At 44.0% G+C, this 19,005-nt stretch overlaps 1 protein-coding gene across 1 annotated transcript in view; it reads right to left on the reverse strand.

Annotated features, from left to right (window-relative positions):
• Window positions 1-252: 252 nt before the first annotated feature.
• LOC138654981 (ras association domain-containing protein 6-like) overlaps window positions 253-19,005 on the reverse strand; it is a 155,284-nt gene continuing 136,531 nt past the window's right edge. Inside the window, exons 9-11 of the mRNA XM_069743537.1 lie at window positions 5,123-5,241; window positions 4,937-5,034; window positions 253-1,758 (exon numbers count right to left, since the gene is read on the reverse strand). Of these exons, the coding sequence (XP_069599638.1) occupies window positions 1,683-1,758; window positions 4,937-5,034; window positions 5,123-5,241 (293 nt within the window). The 3' untranslated portion in view covers window positions 253-1,682. The remainder of the gene's footprint in view (window positions 1,759-4,936; window positions 5,035-5,122; window positions 5,242-19,005) is intronic.

Genomic DNA, 19,005 nt, shown 5'->3' on the forward strand with positions numbered 1-19,005 from the left:
CTAGTAATTTGCACATACACTGTACTAATTGTATGTGTCACTAACCTCTATATATCTACCTATTCTATATGTATTTACTGTATGTAATCCATCTCTTCTGTCCTGTCGGCTCCTGCAGTGATTTTACAGAAGCCGGCACATGAATTACCAGGTTTTTTTCTTTCTGTGCAATATAAATACATATATATATATATGTGTGTGTGTGTGTTACTGACATGTATATACAGTACAGACCAAAAGTTTAGACACACCTTCTCATTCAAAGATTTTTCTGTATTTTCATGACTAAGAAAATTGTACATTCACACTGAAGCCATCAAAACTATGAATTAACACATGTGGAATTATATACTTAACAAAAAAGTGTAAAACAACTGAATATGTCTTATATTCTAGGTTCTTCAAAGTAGCCACCTTTTGCTTTGATTACTGTTTTGCACACTCTTGGCATTCTCTTGATGAGTTTCAAGAGGTAGTCACCAGAAATGGTCTTCCAACAGTCTTGAAGGAGTTCCCAGAGATGGTTAGCACTTGTTGGCCCTTTTGCCTTCACTCTGCGGTCCAGCTCACCCCAAACCATCTCGATTGGGTTCAGGTCTGGTGACTGTGGAGGCCAGATCATCTGGCGTAGCACCCCATCACTCTCCTTCTTGGTCAAATAGCCCTTACACAGCCTGGAGGTGTGTTTGGGGTCATTGTTCTGTTGAAAAATAAATGATGGTCCAACTAAACACACACCAGATGGAATAGCATTCCGCTGCAAGATGCTGTGGTAGCCATGCTGGTTCAGTATGCCTTCAATTCTAAATAAATCCCCAACAGTGTCACCAGCAAAGCACCCCCACACCATCACACCTCCTCCTCCATGCTTCACGGTGGGAACCAGGCATGTAGAGTCCATCCATTCACCTTTTCTGCGTCGCATAAAGACACGGTGGTTGGAACCAAAGATCTCAAATTGGGACTCATCAGACCAAAGCACAGATTTCCACTGGTCTAATGTCCATTCCTTGTGTTCTTTAGCCCAAACAAGTCTCTTCTGCTTGTTGCCTGTCATTAGGGTATGTGCAGACGATCTGGAAGTAGCAGCGCTTTGAACGCAGCGCATGTTTGCAGCGTCTAAAGCGCTGCCCTCTATTGAATAGAGGTGAATCCACAGGTATTCACTGAACCATGCTGAATCACTGCGTCTAATACTTCCCAAGAGTGAAATTGACATTGTGTGGTCTGGAGAGATGCGCCGCATGTCCGTCTTCGTGGGTGAGCCGCGGGAGTTTCTGAGCACATAGTGGGCATGCGATTTCTTGAAATCCCATCCACTGTGCTGTAACATCTGGACGCTGTGGCTTGGACACTGCACAAGCACGCAGTGCCCAACCCGCAGCATTTACTGATTGTCTGCACATACCCTAACAGTCTCAGTATTGCCAGTACTTCATATTTAGAATTAGTATTCAAATATGTCTTCGAGCCAAAGAATAAATAATGAAGTCATTATCTCTGCTGATGTTTCCAAAGAGCCTGACGATGGGACAGCTCTGCTCCCAGCTGTCAAGATGTCGTCCATTGTAAAGTATAAGTTTCAATCTAAGAGAAAATTGATCTCTGTAGTCTCCTGTTATCCAAATATTTGAATATTTCATCATCATCTTGTCCCTGTGTCTAAAATAATTCTGAAATTATTACACTGTGGTTTCCGTTTTCTTAGTAGTTTTTGAATTAAGGTATTGATGTAATATGTCTTTCTCTTGTAGATACCTATAAAAAAAAACACACACAGAAAATTAAATTCATAGTAACATAGATTTAGTGTTGAAAGAAGACACAAAGCCATTCAGTTCAACCTACTTTATAATGTAACACTGAAATAAGAAAAGAAGACTTTTTTGCAAATATAAAAGTCCAGGTTCATGATATTCAGATATTGCTCATTAGAGAGGAACTGTAACTAGGTAAAAAGTGGCGAGTTCCTGCTGTTGCTTTATTTTTGGTGCTTTACTGAGAATCACAATTTTCATCATGTCTACCCCAAAATGGTACCAGTAAAAATGTCTGTTCTGGGTGCAAAACAACAATCCCTCACACACCACTATCAACGAAAAATGTAAAATTTTATGGTAACAGAAGCAAACGTTTTTTTTCTTTTGTTATAAATAAAAACATTTTTTTCACTACCTAAATAAAAAATATATACGTTTTGTAACTTCATAATTGCACTGACCTGGAGAATCATATTGCCAAGTCAGTTTTACTGTATGGTAAACAAGGTAAATACAAAAAATACATGTGGTATTGTGCTTTTTATGCAAAATGTTCAGTACTTGGAATTTTTTTTTCTGTTTTCCAGTACATCACATGCCTTTTTGATGCTTTTTAGCTTCAGAAAAGCACTAAAGACGCATATGCATTAGATGAGGATTTTCGTCATGTAATAGAAGTCTATGAGAAGAAGCTACACATAAAACTCAGCGTACCCGCAAGAGAAATTGACATGTTGCGGATTTGAAACACGCACCGCAGGTGAGTTTACACTGAGTTAAAAAAGGCACAGTAGGCAGGAGATTTCTATAAATCCCATCCACTTTTCTGGAACTGTAAGATGCTGCATTTTTTACACCGCAAAAATTTTTAGCTTCAAAAATGCACCAAAATGTAATCGTGGGCACACAGACCAAACACCTAATATACCATTAGGCCTCCTTCACAGGTCAGTATGTCCAGCTTGGGTGGTGACCGTTTCACACGTACAGGAGACACTTACACATGTAGATACATTTAAAACAATGGGTCTGCACATGTCAGTGTGTTTCCATGGACCATGTGCCCTTGGGCAAAACAAGCGGACATGTCTGGTTTTTACCAGCAGCGAGGATCTCAAAACGCACATATGCACACTGAAGACACACGGACACAATGTGACACATACGGGCGCCTGGGAAAACCGTACATGTAGCGCTATTCCAAGGAGCCGGGTACTGAAGACCATTGTCATCATTGTCGCCTGGTCGGTCACTCAAGTTGCATTCTCACACTCAACTAAGTGTATCCTAGATGCAGGGCTGAGCAATCGCGTCATGACACCGCTCAGCCAAGCTTCCAGATGTACAGTTAGGTCCATATATATTTGGACAGAGACAAAATTTTTCTAATTTTGGTCATAGACATTACCACAATGAATTTTAAACAAAACAATTCAGATACAGTTGAAGTTCAGACTTTTAGCTTTCATTTGTGGGTATCCACATTAAAATTGGATGAAGGGTTTAGGAGTTTCAGCTCCTTAACATGTGCCACCCTGTTTTTAAAGGGACCAAAAGTAATTGGACAATTGACTCCAAGGCTATTTCACGGACAGGTGTGGGCAATACCTTCGTTATGTCATTCTCAATTAAGCAGATAAAAGGCCTGGAATTGATTTGAGGTGTGGTGCTTGCATTTGGAAGGTTTTGCTGTGAAGTAAACATGTGGTCAAAGGAGCTCTCCATGCAGGTGAAACAAGCCATCCTTAAGCTGCGAAAACAGAAAAAACCCATCCGAGAAATTGCTACAATATTAGGAGTGGCAAAATCTACAGTTTGGTACATCCTGAGAAAGAAAGAAAGCACTGGTGAATTAATCAATGCAAAAAGACCTTGGCGCCCACGGAAGACAACAGTGGTGGATGATCGCAGAATAATCTCCATGGTGAAGAGAAACCCCTTCACAACAGCCAACCCAGTGAACAACACTCTCCAGGAGGTAGGCGTATCAATATTCAAATCTACCATAAAGAGAAGACTGCATGAAAGTAAATACATAGGGTTCACTGCATGGTGCAAGCCACTCATAAGCATCAAGAATAAAAAGGCTAGACTAAACTTTGCTAAAAAAACATCTAAAAAAGCCAGCACAGTTCTGGAAGAACATTCTTTGGACAGATGAAACCAAGATCAACCTCTACCAGAATGATGGAAAGTGAAAATTATGGCAAAGGTGTGGTACAGCTCATGATCCAAAGCATACCACATCATCTGTAAAACATGGCGGAGGCAGTGTGATGGCTTGGGCATGCATGGCTGCCAGTGGCACTGGGTCACTAGTGTTTATGGATGATGTGACACAGGACAGAAGCAGCCGAATGAATTCTGAGGTATTCAGAGCCATACTGTGTGCTCAGATCCAGCCAAATGCAGCCAAACTGATTGGTCGTCGTTTCATACTACAGATGGACCATGACCCAAAACATAAAGCCAAAGCAACCCAGGAGTTTATTAAAGCAAAGAAGTGGAATATTCTTGAATGGCCAAGTCAGTCACCTGATCTCAACCCAATTGAGCATGTATTTCACTTGTAAAAGACTAAACTTCAGGCAGAAAGGCCCACAAACAAACAGCAACTGAAAACCACAGCAGTGAAGGCCTGGCAGAGCATCAAAAAGGAGGAAACACAGCTTTTGGTGATGTCCATGAGTTCAAGACTTCAGGCAGTCATTGCCCACAAAGGGTTTTCAACCAAGTACTAAAAATGAACATTTTATTTAAAATTATTGAATCTGTCCAATTACTTTTGGTCCCTTTAAAAACAGGGTGGCACATGTTAAGGAGCTGCAACTCCTAAACCCTTCATCCAATTTTAATGTGGATACCCTCAAATGAAAGCTGAAAGTCTGAACTTCAACTGCATCTGAATTGTTTTGTTTAAAATTCATTGTGGTAATGTCTATAACAAAAATTAGAAAAATGTTGTCTCTGTCCAAATATATATGGACCTAACTGTAGGTGTTCATCATGGGACATGTGGATTATCAGCAGACAGGTCAGGAGTACTGTGTTTTTTAACTTAAACTTACGGTGTTAGCAATGGGGTCGCCTGATAGACGCCTCTCCATTACTAACCCCTGGGCTTAATGTTAGCTTATAAATCTCCCCCATAATTCACAGATGATGATGATGCTTACTTAGAGATTGTCTTTTGGATTTCTCGCTCTTCCTCTTCATTCAGTTTCTGCAAAATGTTTTCCAGAAGTGGAAGGCTGAATTTAATATACTGTGCCACCTGTTAAGCAAGAAAACCAAATATAAGTGACACAATATCATTCAAACAATAGACAAAACTATGTTACAAATGTTCAGTATTTTTTTACATCGCCGCTGATCTCTTCTGCTTCTCTGTCCATAAGGAACATCCTTGCTATGTTTCCAGAAGGCCCCTGTAAGAGTCTTTCCCAAAGCGGGCAATCTGTGCTCTTCAATTTTTTCTTTTCTAAATAAAAAAATATATATTTTAATGGGTCAAAACAATTCACTAATATTTTGTTAGGGCTAGTGGAACGCACCAAATAATAAGACAGATAGAGAAAGTTGCATTCACCGCCCGGGGTCCACCGTGCAGAGATGGAACCTGCTGCCAAGTAATGACAATCGTCATATGGTGGTACATTGTGAATACACACACGGGTTAACTTCACCCTGTGTGAAGGAAGCGAACCCTGTTGACTCACAGGGCCGCAGTACCGCACGTAACAAAACTAACAATTGAATAGCATGAAAGTGCGAACTGTGCCTCTAACCACCCTGGCTAGGGTTAAAGAAGCACTCTAATGGCGCGTGGCACCATACTGGCGGTCACAGCAGTAGGCGCTGTTTCGTGTGTAACACGTTGAGTGGTAAGTCGAGCGCTAGGTAGCAGCCATACTCCTTACACGAATAGTCATACAATAGGATGCACCTATAAATTAACGGAAGCTGATGCCAAAATTCAAATATTTTAAATAGAAATCTCTTTATTCAATACATAGAAATAAAAACATATCACACTAGAGATACATATGCATACAAAATAGTACCGCCATATAGAGGTGACCAAAAACAGAAGTATATACACAATTCCCAAATATGTATGGTTGTTGGTTAAGCTGACATCGAGGCACATATCAAAAGCCCTTGCACAGACACTATCACAGTCCAGGCGAAATCCATTATAGTGTAACGGGGGTATAAAAAGTATTAAGTACCATACTCATGGCTACATACCCAATCTCACTCCCCTTAAAGTTTACAATATTCAAGGAATACCGCCAGTAGTAGGACCAATGTGCATAGCTATCTTAAGTAAACATCCATATACATGATTGCCTCACATAGACCTCAAGGCCAGCCCAAGTAAATAAATAAGAGTTAATACATAACCTGTATATGCGGCACCTTCCCCGACGCGCGTTTCGCGTTCCACTTCTTCTAAGGGGGTCTGTATAATGTGTACCATTTGCTCCTTCCATTTATAGCCCACCTTGTGCATTGGTGACAGCGGTGTAACAATGGCGCTCGCGTCTATGCTCCGGAACGCCGCGCCTGCGCAGATCGGCGTCCAGCGTCACTAGTCCACACCCCCATCCGACGCGTCAGAATGGAGGGGCGGAAACAGATGACGCGCATAGACGCGTTACCACGGAGACGCTATGCGTGGACTAGTGACGCTGGACGCCGATCTGCGCAGGCGCGGCGTTCCGGAACATAGACGCGAGCGCCATTGTTACACCGCTGTCACCAATGCACAAGGTGGGCTATAAATAGAAGGAGCAAATGGTACACATTATACAGACCCCCTTAGAAGAAGCGGAACGCGAAACGCGCGTCGGAGAAGGTGCCGCATATACAGGTTATGTATTAACTCTTATTTATTTACTTGGGCTGGCCTTGAGGTCACGTCACGGATCGCTAGCGATATCGTCTAGTGTGACGGTACCTTATGTGAGGCAATCATGTATATGGATGTTTACTTAAGATAGCTATGCACATTGGTCCTACTACTGGCGGTATTCCTTGAATATTGTAAACTTTAAGGGGAGTGAGATTGGGTATGTAGCCATGAGTATGGTACTTAATACTTTTTATACCCCCGTTACACTATAATGGATTTCGCCTGGACTGTGATAGTGTCTGTGCAAGGGCTTTTGATATGTGCCTCGATGTCAGCATAACCAACAACCATACATATTTGGGAATTGTGTATATACTTCTGTTTTTGGTCACCTCTATATGGCGGTACTATTTTGTATGCATATGTATCTCTAGTGTGATATGTTTTTATTTCTATGTATTGAATAAAGAGATTTCTATTTAAAATATTTGAATTTTGGCATCAGCTTCCGTTAATTTATAGGTGCATTTGAATTTGGGAAGTGCCATATGTGTAGCCAATTCTTATATAGGTTATAGTCATACAATAGGGTAGGGGTATTTAATGAACGACTTGCACTCACAACAAACACACGTATACAAATGTGCACTAGAGCATGGCCGTGCGGCCATGCGAGCCTTATATAGCTGCAGCAAGTAAAAGACCTTCCTAGAAGGACCAATGAGAGACTGCCATACCTGAGCATGTGACCCTAAATCTCCACTGAGAGATCTTGCCCTGGGCATACTCAGTGTGTGCAAAGCAGGACTTAAAGGACCTTCCTGAAAGGACCAATGGACTTAGCTGCAGTATCTGACCATGTGACCCTCGATTTCCACTGAGAGATCTTACTCAGGGCATGCTCAGAACGAGAAAAGCAGGATTTAGTCCCAGAAGCGGCTGCTCGCCGCTGCCCAGCACGGACTTCAATAGCAGAAGCCGGAAAAGCAGCAGTAACTCTTTGTACAGAGTGGGACTGAGCAAGACGCTGGGATCGATGTCTCTGCTGAGCAGGCTCCACTGCGGCTGGAGAAGAATGGGAGATTGCAGCAGAGATGGTTCGAGATTCCCCCTGTGCAGAGGCGGGAACTCGACACCTAACATATTTTAAGTTAAAGAAGAAATAAAGTTAAGGAAGGTAAAACAATATATCTTCATTGTCTTCCATCTTTTCTAGTCTCGGTACATAGAGAAGGACAAGCCCTTGGAGTTACAGTTGCATATTTACAACTATACTGCCCCCTAGTGGAACTACAACAATTCTTCTTTTATATTATATCACATGTACAGATCTATGTATCATAAATGATGACACTCTGGAGGTATACGTCTGACGACAGTGTGTAGACATCCATCCACCATAGGGACACACTGCTAAAAAGTTTACATTTTTTTTGCTGTGACCCTCTGTATAGTAAAGTGCAATCTGCTTGGTTTTTCTATACAGTTAAGCTGTATACAAACAGATATTGCCTAGACAGAGATGGAAAAGCACCATTTTGGCCTATGTCTCATAAATAGGGGATGCGGGAACATTTACACTGAGAGCTTTTCTCTGTCTTTGCTTTAACCAAAGGAGATGAATGCAGCCTAAGAAGATCCTAAAACTGACCAAGTATAACAGGTTGTCCAATTTGGTCTCTCTCTTGGCGGCTGTAACAGTAAATTATGACAGGATATGAATGGCAGCTTTTTCAGCACCTACATGGCACATACTGCTCTATGGTTTGTCTTCTTGCTAGATGCCTGATGAAACTAAGAGCGTGCCCAAAAAAATCAAATAGGTAGTTTTATTTTTCTTTTAAACTTTTTCTCAGTCTACTTTGTAACCCTGGATGTGGGTTTTAAATATGAATGTTATATAATGACCAAACTACTGCTCTGTGAAAGTATCCCAAAACAGTTGTTGTGACCTCTAAGTTCAGAAAAACAGGTAGTGCTGTAGAAGCCTGTACACGTACTATGTTAAGAAACAAAACTAATAGAGGAAGGTCTTGGAGATGGAGATCTTCCCAGCTACATATTGTAGTGACAGATATAATTAAAGTTTGGGTCTAGCCCATAGTGGGTGGAGCAGACCCCAATAAAAGGGAACTACTGTACTTCTTGATAGTCAGATGGGGAAGTTCAGCAACTAAGGTCAATTTCAAGCAGCAGTGGGCAGGAAGCTATCGTTCAAGGCAGTGGGAAGCCTAATTGGAATCCCTTGCAGACATTCCTACAATGTCTGCAGCCTAGGACTCGGTACAGATACTACAAAGAGTGCCTTATCCTCTGGCGTAGAGAGGAAGTAGGATGTGGAACTACGTTAAGAGAAAGTAATGGATCCCGGGTACACTGCAGAACTGGACAGGAAGGTCCTGAGGCTGAACTGCACTGCAGAACCAGTTAGCGTGGGGATAGTCAGGAGGAAGAGAATAATGCTGGAAATGAACTGTACAAAGGAAGCAAGAAGTAAGAAGTGTTGTGCCCAAAACTGCATGGTGCAATCTGAACTTGAACTGTCCAGTAAACTGTTATGTGCTGAAATGCACTGCATGTCTCCTGAGTTATGTGCAGCCGCTCCTGAGGATGAGGCCTAGAGAAAGCGGAGGCTGCTGCCTACAATTGAGTGTGATGCACCCCACACTAGACAGCACATTGGGACTGTGACGCTATTCTCCTCTAAAGTGCCAGTGCGTTATGGAGCAGCAACTTGTCCACGGTTACCGCCTCGGTCACTTTACAGCTGCACTCACTTCTCTGCGGCAACTATCACCACTCTTAGAGCAGCACGTCATCAGGGGGTGGCATTACAGTTCCTTCTACATTTTCTTGTACCACCGCCATCTGAAGACATCCTGGATCCCTGGTGATAGGTGCTGCAACAGTTATGAGAGCAGCGCCAGCACTCACTGCTTCTATCCCTGCACCCCTGCAAGAGTTATGAATGCCTGGACTGGCACTCACTGCTTCTATCCCTGCACCCTGACGACGTCTTCTTCCAAAAAAGCTATGATGGCACCAGAGATAGAAGCACAGAGTCTATCACCATGGGCCCAGGACATCTGTCTTGTTCCAGAAGGAGCGACAGATGCTGCGGGCAAGTAAGTGCAGACTCTGATTCCAGCAGTTGTGATAGAAATCACAGTTTTCTCTACTGCAGATGTAGCAGTCCTTTATATTCTGAGTCCTTTAGAGCTCTGCCCACACCAATGATTGACAGGTTTGTATGTATATTGTTCCAGAGATATTTTATTGATGATAAAAAACTGATTTTATTAAAACAACAGCACACAGCTCAGTAAGTGAAACTTCACTGGAATCAGGTTTTCAGCCTTTACATCATGCTGCTCTCATGTTGCATAGTGAAAAACTGCAGTAATTTTTCCCTTAAAGAGAGCCTGTCGGCACGGTTTTGTAACGTAAAGTAAAGACATTGCTGTAATGGCGCTGTAATACTGATTTGATTAAACGCTTTGGTAAAGAAATCTTCGTTATTCTACATGTTTAATCATCATTTTTCTGCTGATTAGATGTTGGTGCACAAGGGCTGGACTGTACACTGGGTCTTCGCTCTGTCTTCTTCCCCAACCTCTCCACCTTCCTTCAGTCTTTGAATAACAGGTCACCGTTGAGATTGCAATCAGAGACCAGATGCAGGCAGACAGTCAGGGAATCATAGGCAGGAAGAAGACCCAGTGCACGGTCTGGCCCCTGTGCACCGAAATCTAATTAGCAGAAAACTTCAAATGGTGATTGAACAAGAAGAATAAATCAAATTTATTCACCAAATGTATCAATCAAATCTGCATTAGAGCACCAACACAGCCATGTCTTTACCTTACATTACAAAATCATGTTGACAGGTTCTCTTTAATTGTGCTTCCACAAATATATTTTTCATGAGACTCTCCATTTAGCAGGTCCCACACTTATCTTGGTTTTCATCCTTCAATTCCTTTAAAGGGATCTGGACTTGCAAGAGGAACACCTAGAATGTATCCACAGCTGATAGCTGGTCAATTTAGCTGGCAGAATATAGTCAACAAGCTGGATCAAAGCCATAGAGGGCTGATACAAGACACAATTAGGTGGCAAGGACGAGGTCAAGGTGGTAACCAAGGTCAAAACCAAGAAGACAGAGTCAGTGAGAGAATCATGAGGCAGGTGGAATGTTAAATCAAAGCATGATGAATTGTTCATTATGATGACCTAATGGACTGCAAGGAGCCAATACATGGTTCTAGCACAGGGAACCTCTTCTGTCTCTGTCTGCTCCTGGTTGTGTGAACTTTATTTTCAAATGTTGAGTGAGTTCACATGCTGATATTTCACCAATAACAAAAGTCAAAAAAATCACTTACCATGTATACTCAAGTATAAGCCGACCCGAGTATAAGTCGAGACTAGGGTTGAGCGAAACAGATTGAACATTTTCAAAAGTCGCCGACTTTTGGCAAAGTCGGGTTTCATGAAACCGGCCACGCGGTCGGCGATCTTCGTGCCAAAGTCGCGATTCGTATGACGCTTTCAGCGCCTTTTCTCAGCCAATGAAGGTGGACGCAGAGTGTGGGCAGCGGGATGATATAGCTCTCGGTCCCCACCATCTTAGAGAAGGGCATGGCAGTGATTGGCTTGCTCTCTGCGGCGTCACAGGGGCTATAAAGGGGCGTGAATGCTGATCGCCATCTTACTGCTGCCGAGCTGAGCATAGGGAGAGGTTGCTGCCGCTTCGTCAGAAGCAGGGATAGCGTTAGGCAGGGTACATTAACCCCCAAACCGCTTGTGCTGTAGCGATTTCCACTGTCCACCACCTTTTGTTTGCAGGAACAGTGGAGGCTAGATTTTTCTTCATCAGCTCTGTAGCTTATTGGGCTGCCCTAGAAGGCTCCCTGCATTGCTGTTTGTACGCCGCTGTGCAAACCAACTGCTTTTTTAAAAGCACAAATCCTGTTGCTCCTTCCTTTCTGCACAGCTATCTCGTTTGTTTGTCCTCACTTTTTGTGTGCAGCAGTCCTTTTTATTGCTGCCTGCCATACTTTTCAGAGATTAATGTAGGGAGATAGTAATTGTAGTACAGTCCCTTTAATTTTATTTTTATATATCTTCCAGCCACTTTCTGCCCCTGAAACTGTGTAGTGTAAAACAGTGGGCCCGTATTTTTCTGCACTGTCCCACACCTGAAAAGGGAGATTAATATTGCCAATCAGTGCATCTGCGCCAGTCCTGTCTGTGGTATCTCTGTCAGTCATTTTCAGCCACAGGAACTATACTGTCATGCATTGGGCCTGATTTATTCACTAGTCTCCCATATAAAAAATAAAAATAAAGGGAGAATAATATTGCCAAATCTGTGGATCTGTACCAGTCGTGTCTGTGGTATCTCTGTCAGTCATTTTGTGCCACAGAAACTACACTGTTATACAGTGGGCCTGAATTATTCACTAGTCTCCCATATAAAAAAAAAATAAAGGGAGAATAATATTGCCAAATCTGTGCATCGGTGCCAGTCGTGTCTGTGGTATCTCTGTCAGTCATTTTGTGCCACAGAAACTATACTGTAATATAGTGGGCCTGATTTATTCACTAGTCTCCCCCAAAAAAATAAAAATAAAGGGAGAATAATATTGCCAAATCTGTGCATCTGTGCCAGTCCTGTCTGTGGTATCTCTGTCAGTCATTTTGTGCCACAGAAACTATACTGTAATATAGTGGGCCTGATTTATTCACTAGTCTCCCCCAAAAAATAAAAATAAAGGGAGAATAATATTGCCAAATCTGTGCATCTGTGCCAGTCCTGTCTGTGGTATCTCTGTCAGTCATTTTCAGCCACAGAAACTATACTGTCATACATTTGGCCTGATTTATTCACTAGTCTCCCATATAAAAAAAATAAAAATAAAGGGAGAATAATATTGCCAAATCTGTGCATCTGTGCCAGTCGTGTCTGTGGTATCTCTGTCAGTCATTTTGTGCCACAGAAACTATACTGTCATACAGTGGGCCTGATTTATTCAGCACTCACCCACACATAAAAAGGAGATTTATATTCACAACAAGTTAACATACACCTTCTACCTTGTTTTTCAGTACCATATAATGGTTGTTAGTTTGGTTACATTTTCCCAAGAATGAGGAAGGCTGGTGGAAGAGGTCGTGGCCGTGGGTGGTCATTGCCATCTGGTAATGCTGATGGTGGTGGTGGTGGTGCTGGTGGAGCATCGGGTGGTAGAGGGAAAATCAAAATAGCACCTAAGTCTCGAGTTGTTGAGCCAGCGTCATCGTCCAGCTACACAAGGCCTCGAACGTTACCTTTTCTGGGAGTAGGAAAACCGCTGTTAAAGCCGGAGCAGCAGGAAAAAGTTTTGGCTTTCCTTGCTGACTCTGCCTCTAGCTCTTTCGCCTCCTCTTCGGATAGTTCAAAGTTGAAAAGTAGCCAGTCGTCGGTGGATGCTCCCGGTCTGGAACAAGTTGATTCCTTGTGTCCTTCCCCCAAAACAACAGTGAAGGATGCGTCAGGCGACACAACAGTTTACTCCATGGAGCTCTTTACACATACCGTGCCTGGGTTAGAAAGGGAAATAGTTAACAGCCCACTAGAAGATGATTCGGACATGGAGTGCACTGATGCACAGCCACAGCTAGATTGTCATGCTGTTCCATCGACTCACATCACTACATTGCCCTCACAGTGTACTGAGCCAGAAACTGACCCTGATGAGACGATGGTGCCCATTCCCGAACGTTATAGCACCTTACACGGTGACACAGAGATAGCTGAACATGAGATTGAAGAGGAGGTGATAGATGACCCAGTTGTTAACCCAGATTGGCAGCCATTGGGGGAAGAGGGTGCCGCTGGCAGTAGCTCAGAAGCGGAGGAGGAGGAGGATCGGCAGCAGCCATCTACATCACATTTGCATTCATCTGGCAGGCCCGTCTCTGGCCAAAAAGTTTGGCAAAACCAAAACCATTTTTCGGACAGCGTGGCCATCTGGTTAAAGTAGCACAGTGTGCAATGCCTGAAAAGGTATTCAATAGTAGGAAGAGTGCAGTCTGGCAATTTTTTAACCAAGATCCGAATGATCAGTGCAAAGTGATCTGTAAGAAATGCTCAAGGACATTTAGCAGAGGTCAGAATGTCAAAAGTTTAAATACAACTTGAATGCATCGACATTTAACCACCATGCACTTGCAAGCCTAGACTAGCTACCAAATGTCCCGTAACGTTGTTGCACCCGCTCATAATGAAGCTAGTCAGCAACGCTACATTCCTTCCAACAGCAACAAATGTGGAGGTGTCGTCGCTAGGGCAAAGCAGTCAGGGAATCACAAGTTTATTGGTAGGAAACACAGCATGTAGGCCTACATCGAGAATACCATCACCAACCCTCTCTCAATCCGCCATGTCGTCCACCACCACCACCACCGCAAGTCCCACCAAATGCACCTCACCAGTCCAGCTCACCCTCCAAGAGACTCTCATTAGGAAAAGAAAGTACTCACCCTCTCATCCGCGTACACAGGGTTTGAACGCCCACATTGCTAGACTTATATCGTTAGAGATGATGCCCTACCGCTTGGTTGAAAGCGAAGCTTTCAAAGCCTTGATGGCCTACGCAGTACCACGCTATGAGCTGTTATGACCTGGTGGTTAGGAGCACCCGGAATGACCTGATAGTTAAACCACATACAGGACGAACTCTGGGATGTGGGAACTCTGCTGACCGCAAGCCCTAATCCTATCACACACACTAGAAATAGCCGTGGAGCGCTCCTGACCAGACCTAGGCGCCTCGTCACAGCCTAAGGGCTATCTAGCCCTAGAGAAGGAAAATAAAGCCTACCTTGCCTCAGAGAAATTCCCCAAAGGTAAAGGAAGCCCCCCACATATATAGACTGTGAGTAAAGATGAAAGTCACAAACGCAGAAATGAAACAGGTTCAGCAAAGGGAGGCCAGACTAACTAAATAGACAGAGGATAGGAAAGGTAACTTTGCGATCAGCACAAAAACCTACAAAGACCACGCAGAGTGTGCAAAAAAAGACCTCCGCACCGACTCACGGTGCGGAGGGGCCACTCTGCATCCCAGAGCTTCCAGCTAGCAAGACAAAATCATGAAAACCAGCTGGACAAGAAAACAGAGAACAAAATAAGACTATAAGGAACTTAGCTTCTGCAGGAGAAGGCAGGTCACCAGAGAGATCCAGGAGCGAACTGAACGAATGCAAAAACATTGACAGCTGGCCTAGAGTAACGATCTGAGAGAAGTTAAATAGAACAGCCAACCAAAGGATAAACCACGTCACCTGTGTAAGGAACCTCAGAAGCCACAGCTTCACTCATAGCCACCAGAGGGAGCCCATAGACGGAACTCGCCGAAGTACCATTCACGACCACAGGAGGGAGCTTGACAACAGAATTCACAACAGTACTCCCCCTTGAGGAGGGGTCACCGAACCCTCACCAGAGCCCCCAGGCCGACCAGGATGAACCAAATGAAAGGCACGAACAAGATCGGCAGCATGAACATCAGAGGCAAAAACCCAGGAATTATCTTCCTGACCATAACCCTTCCACTTGACCAGGTACTGGAGTTTCCGTCTCGAAATACGAGAATCCAAAATCTTCTCCACCACATACTCCAACTCCCCCTCGACCAACACCGGGGCAGGAGGATCAACGGAGGGAACCATAGGCGCCACGTATCTCCGCAACAACGACCTATGGAACACATTATGGATGGCAAAAGAAGCTGGAAGGTCTAAACGAAATGACACAGGATTAAGAACTTCAGAAATCTTATATGGCCCAATGAACCGAGGCTTAAACTTAGGAGAGGAAACCTTCATAGGAACGTGACGAGATGACAACCAAACCAAATCCCCAACACGAAGTCGCGGACCAACACAACGCCGGCGGTTAGCGAAACGTTGAGCCTTCTCCTGGGACAATGTCAAATTATCCACCACATGAGTCCAAATCTGCTGCAACCTGTCCACCACCGCATCCACACCAGGACAGTCCGAAGGCTCAACCTGCCCTGAAGAGAAACGAGGATGGAAACCAGAATTACAGAAAAACGGAGAAACTAAAGTAGCCGAGCTGGCCCGATTATTAAGGGCGAACTCAGATAAAGGCAAGAAGGACACCCAATCATCCTGATCAGCAGAGACAAAGCATCTCAGATATGTCTCAAAAGTCTGATTAGTTTGTTCAGTTTGGCCATTAGTCTGAGGATGGAAAGCCGAAGAAAAAGACAAATCAATGCCCATCTTAGCGCAAAAGGACCGCCAAAACCTCGAAACAAACTGGGAATCCCTGTCCGAGACGATGTTATCTGGAATGCCATGCAAACGAACCACCTGCTGGAAAAACCATGGCACCAAATCAGAGGAGGAAGGCAATTTAGGTAAGGGTACCAAATGGACCATCTTAGAGAAGCGATCACAAACCACCCAAATGACCGACATCCTTTGAGAAACAGGGAGATCAGAAATAAAATCTATGGAAATATGCGTCCAGGGCCTCTTCGAGATCGGCAAGGGCAAAAGCAACCCACTGGCACGAGAACAGCAGGGCTTAGCCCGAGCACAAGTCCCACAGGACTGCACAAAAGAACGCACATCCCGTGACAAAGAAGGCCACCAAAAGGATCTAGCCACCAAATCTCTGGTACCAAAGATTCCAGGATGACCAGCCAACACTGAACAATGAATCTCAGAGATAACTCTACTAGTCCATCTATCAGGGACAAACAGTTTCTCCGTAGGACAACGGTCCGGTCTATCAGCCTGAAACTTTTGCAGCACACGCCGCAAATCAGGGGAAATGGCAGACAAAATTACCCCTTCTTTAAGAATACCCGTCGGCTCCGGAACACCCGGAGAGTCAGGCACAAAACTCCTTCACAGGGCGTCAGCCTTCACATTCTTAGATCCCGGAAGGTATGAAACCACAAAATCAAAACGGGAGAAAAAGAGCGACCATCGAGCCTGTCTAGGATTCAACCGTTTGGCAGACTCGAGATAAGTCAAATTCTTGTGATCAGTCAAGACCACCACGCGATGTTTAGCTCCTTCAAGCCAATGTCGCCACTCCTCGAATGCCCACTTCATGGCCAACAACTCCCGATTGCCCACATCATAATTGCGCTCAGCAGGCGAGAATTTTCTAGAAAAGAAGGCACAGGGTTTCATCACCGAGCCATCAGAACTTCTTTGCGACAACACAGCCCCTGCTCCAATTTCAGAAGCATCAACCTCAACCTGAAAAGGGAGCGAAACATCTGGCTGGCACAACACAGGGGCAGAAGCAAAACGTCGCTTCAACTCCTGAAAAGCCTCTACAGCCACAGAGGACCAATTGACCACATCAGCACCTTTCTTGGTCAAATCAGTCAACGGTTTAGCAATAAAGTAAAAATTAGCGATGAAGTGACGATAAAAATTAGCAAAGCCCAGAAACTTCTGCAAGCTCTTCACAGATGTCGGCTGAGTCCAATCGTAAATGGCCTGAACTTTAACAGGGTCCATCTCGATAGTAGAAGGGGAAAAAATGAAACCCAAAAATGAAACCTTCTGAACTCCAAAGAGAAACTTTGACGCCTTCACAAACAAGGAATTTGCACGAAGGACCTGGAACACCATTCTGGCCTGCTTCACATGAGACTCCCAATCATCCGAAAAGACCAAAATGTCATCCAAATATACCATCATGAAACTATCCAGGTACTCTCGGAAGATGTCATGCATAAAGGACTGAAACACAGATGGAGCATTAGAAAGCCCGAATGGCATAACCAGGTACTCAAAATGGCCCTCGGGCATATTAAATGCCGTTTTCCATTCACCACCCTGTTTAATTCGCACAAGATTATACGCACCACGCAGATCTATCTTGGTGAACCAACTAGCCCCCTTAATCCGAGCAAACAAATCAGACAGCAGCGGCAAAGGATACTGAAATTTGACTGTGATCTTATTAAGAAGGCGGTAATCAATACAAGGTCTCAAAGAACCATCCTTCTTGGCCACAAAAAAGAACCCTGCTCCCAACGGTGATGATGACGGACGAATATGACCCTTCTCCAAGGATTCCTTTATATAACTCCGCATAGTGGCGTGCTCTAGCACAGATAAATTAAACAGACGGCCCTTAGGAAACTTACTACAAGGAATCAAATTAATAGCACAGTCGCAATCCCTATGAGGAGGTAGGGCACCGGATTTGGGCTCTTCAAATACATCCTGGTAATCTGATAAAAACTCAGGGACTTCAGCAGGAATGGAAGGCGAAATTGACAGCAATGGAACATCACCATGTACCCCCTGACAACCCCAGCTGGACACAGACATAGATTTCCAATCCAACACTGGATTATGGACCTGTAGCCATGGCAACCCCAAAACGACCACATCATGCAGATTATGCAAGACCAAAAAGCGAATATCCTCCTGATGTGCAGGAGCCATGCACATGGTCAATTGAGTCCAGTACTGAGGCTTATTCTTGGCCAAAGGTGTAGCATCAATTCCTCTCAATGGAATAGGATACTGCAAGGGCTCCAAGAAAAAACCACAGCGCCTGGCAAACTCCAAGTCCATCAAATTCAGGGCAGCGCCTGAATCCACAAATGCCATAACGGAATAGGACGACAGAGAGCAAATCAGAGTAACGGACAAAAGATATTTAGACTGTACAGTACCAATGGTGGCAGACCTAGCGAACCGCTTAGTGCGCTTAGGACAATCGGAGATAGCATGAGTGGATTCACCACAGTAAAAACACAGCCCATTCCGACGTCTGTGTTCCTGCCGTTCAGCTCTGGTCAAAGTCCTATCACACTGCATAGGCTCTGGCCTATGCTCAGAGAACACCGCCAGATGGTGCACAGCTTTGCGCTCACGCATGCGCCGATCGATTCAGAAAGACCCTTTCTGAAAATTGCAGCCAGGGCACATTCATTCCACTGAGTAAGCACTGACCACTTTCTAAACCTCTGACAGTACACCTCCGCTTCATCCTGACCCTGACACAAAGCCAGCAAGATTTTCTCTGCCTGATCCACTGAATTTGGTTCATCATAAAGCAATCCAAGCGCCAGAAAAAACGCATCAACATCACGCAATGCAGGACCTCCTAGTGCAAGGGAAAATGCCCAGTCTTGAGGGTCACCACGTAACAAAGAAATAATGATTTTTACTTGTTGAGCGGGGTCACCAGAGGAGCGGGGTTTCAAAGCTAGAAACAGTTTACAATTATTTTTGAAATTCAAGAACCTAGATCTATCCCCAGAAAATAAGTCAGGAATAGGAATTCTAGGCTCTAACATAGGATTCTGAACCACAAAATCTTGAATGTTT

This window comes from Ranitomeya imitator, chromosome 1 (genome assembly GCF_032444005.1).
Source record: "Ranitomeya imitator isolate aRanImi1 chromosome 1, aRanImi1.pri, whole genome shotgun sequence".
NCBI lineage: Eukaryota > Metazoa > Chordata > Amphibia > Anura > Dendrobatidae > Ranitomeya > Ranitomeya imitator.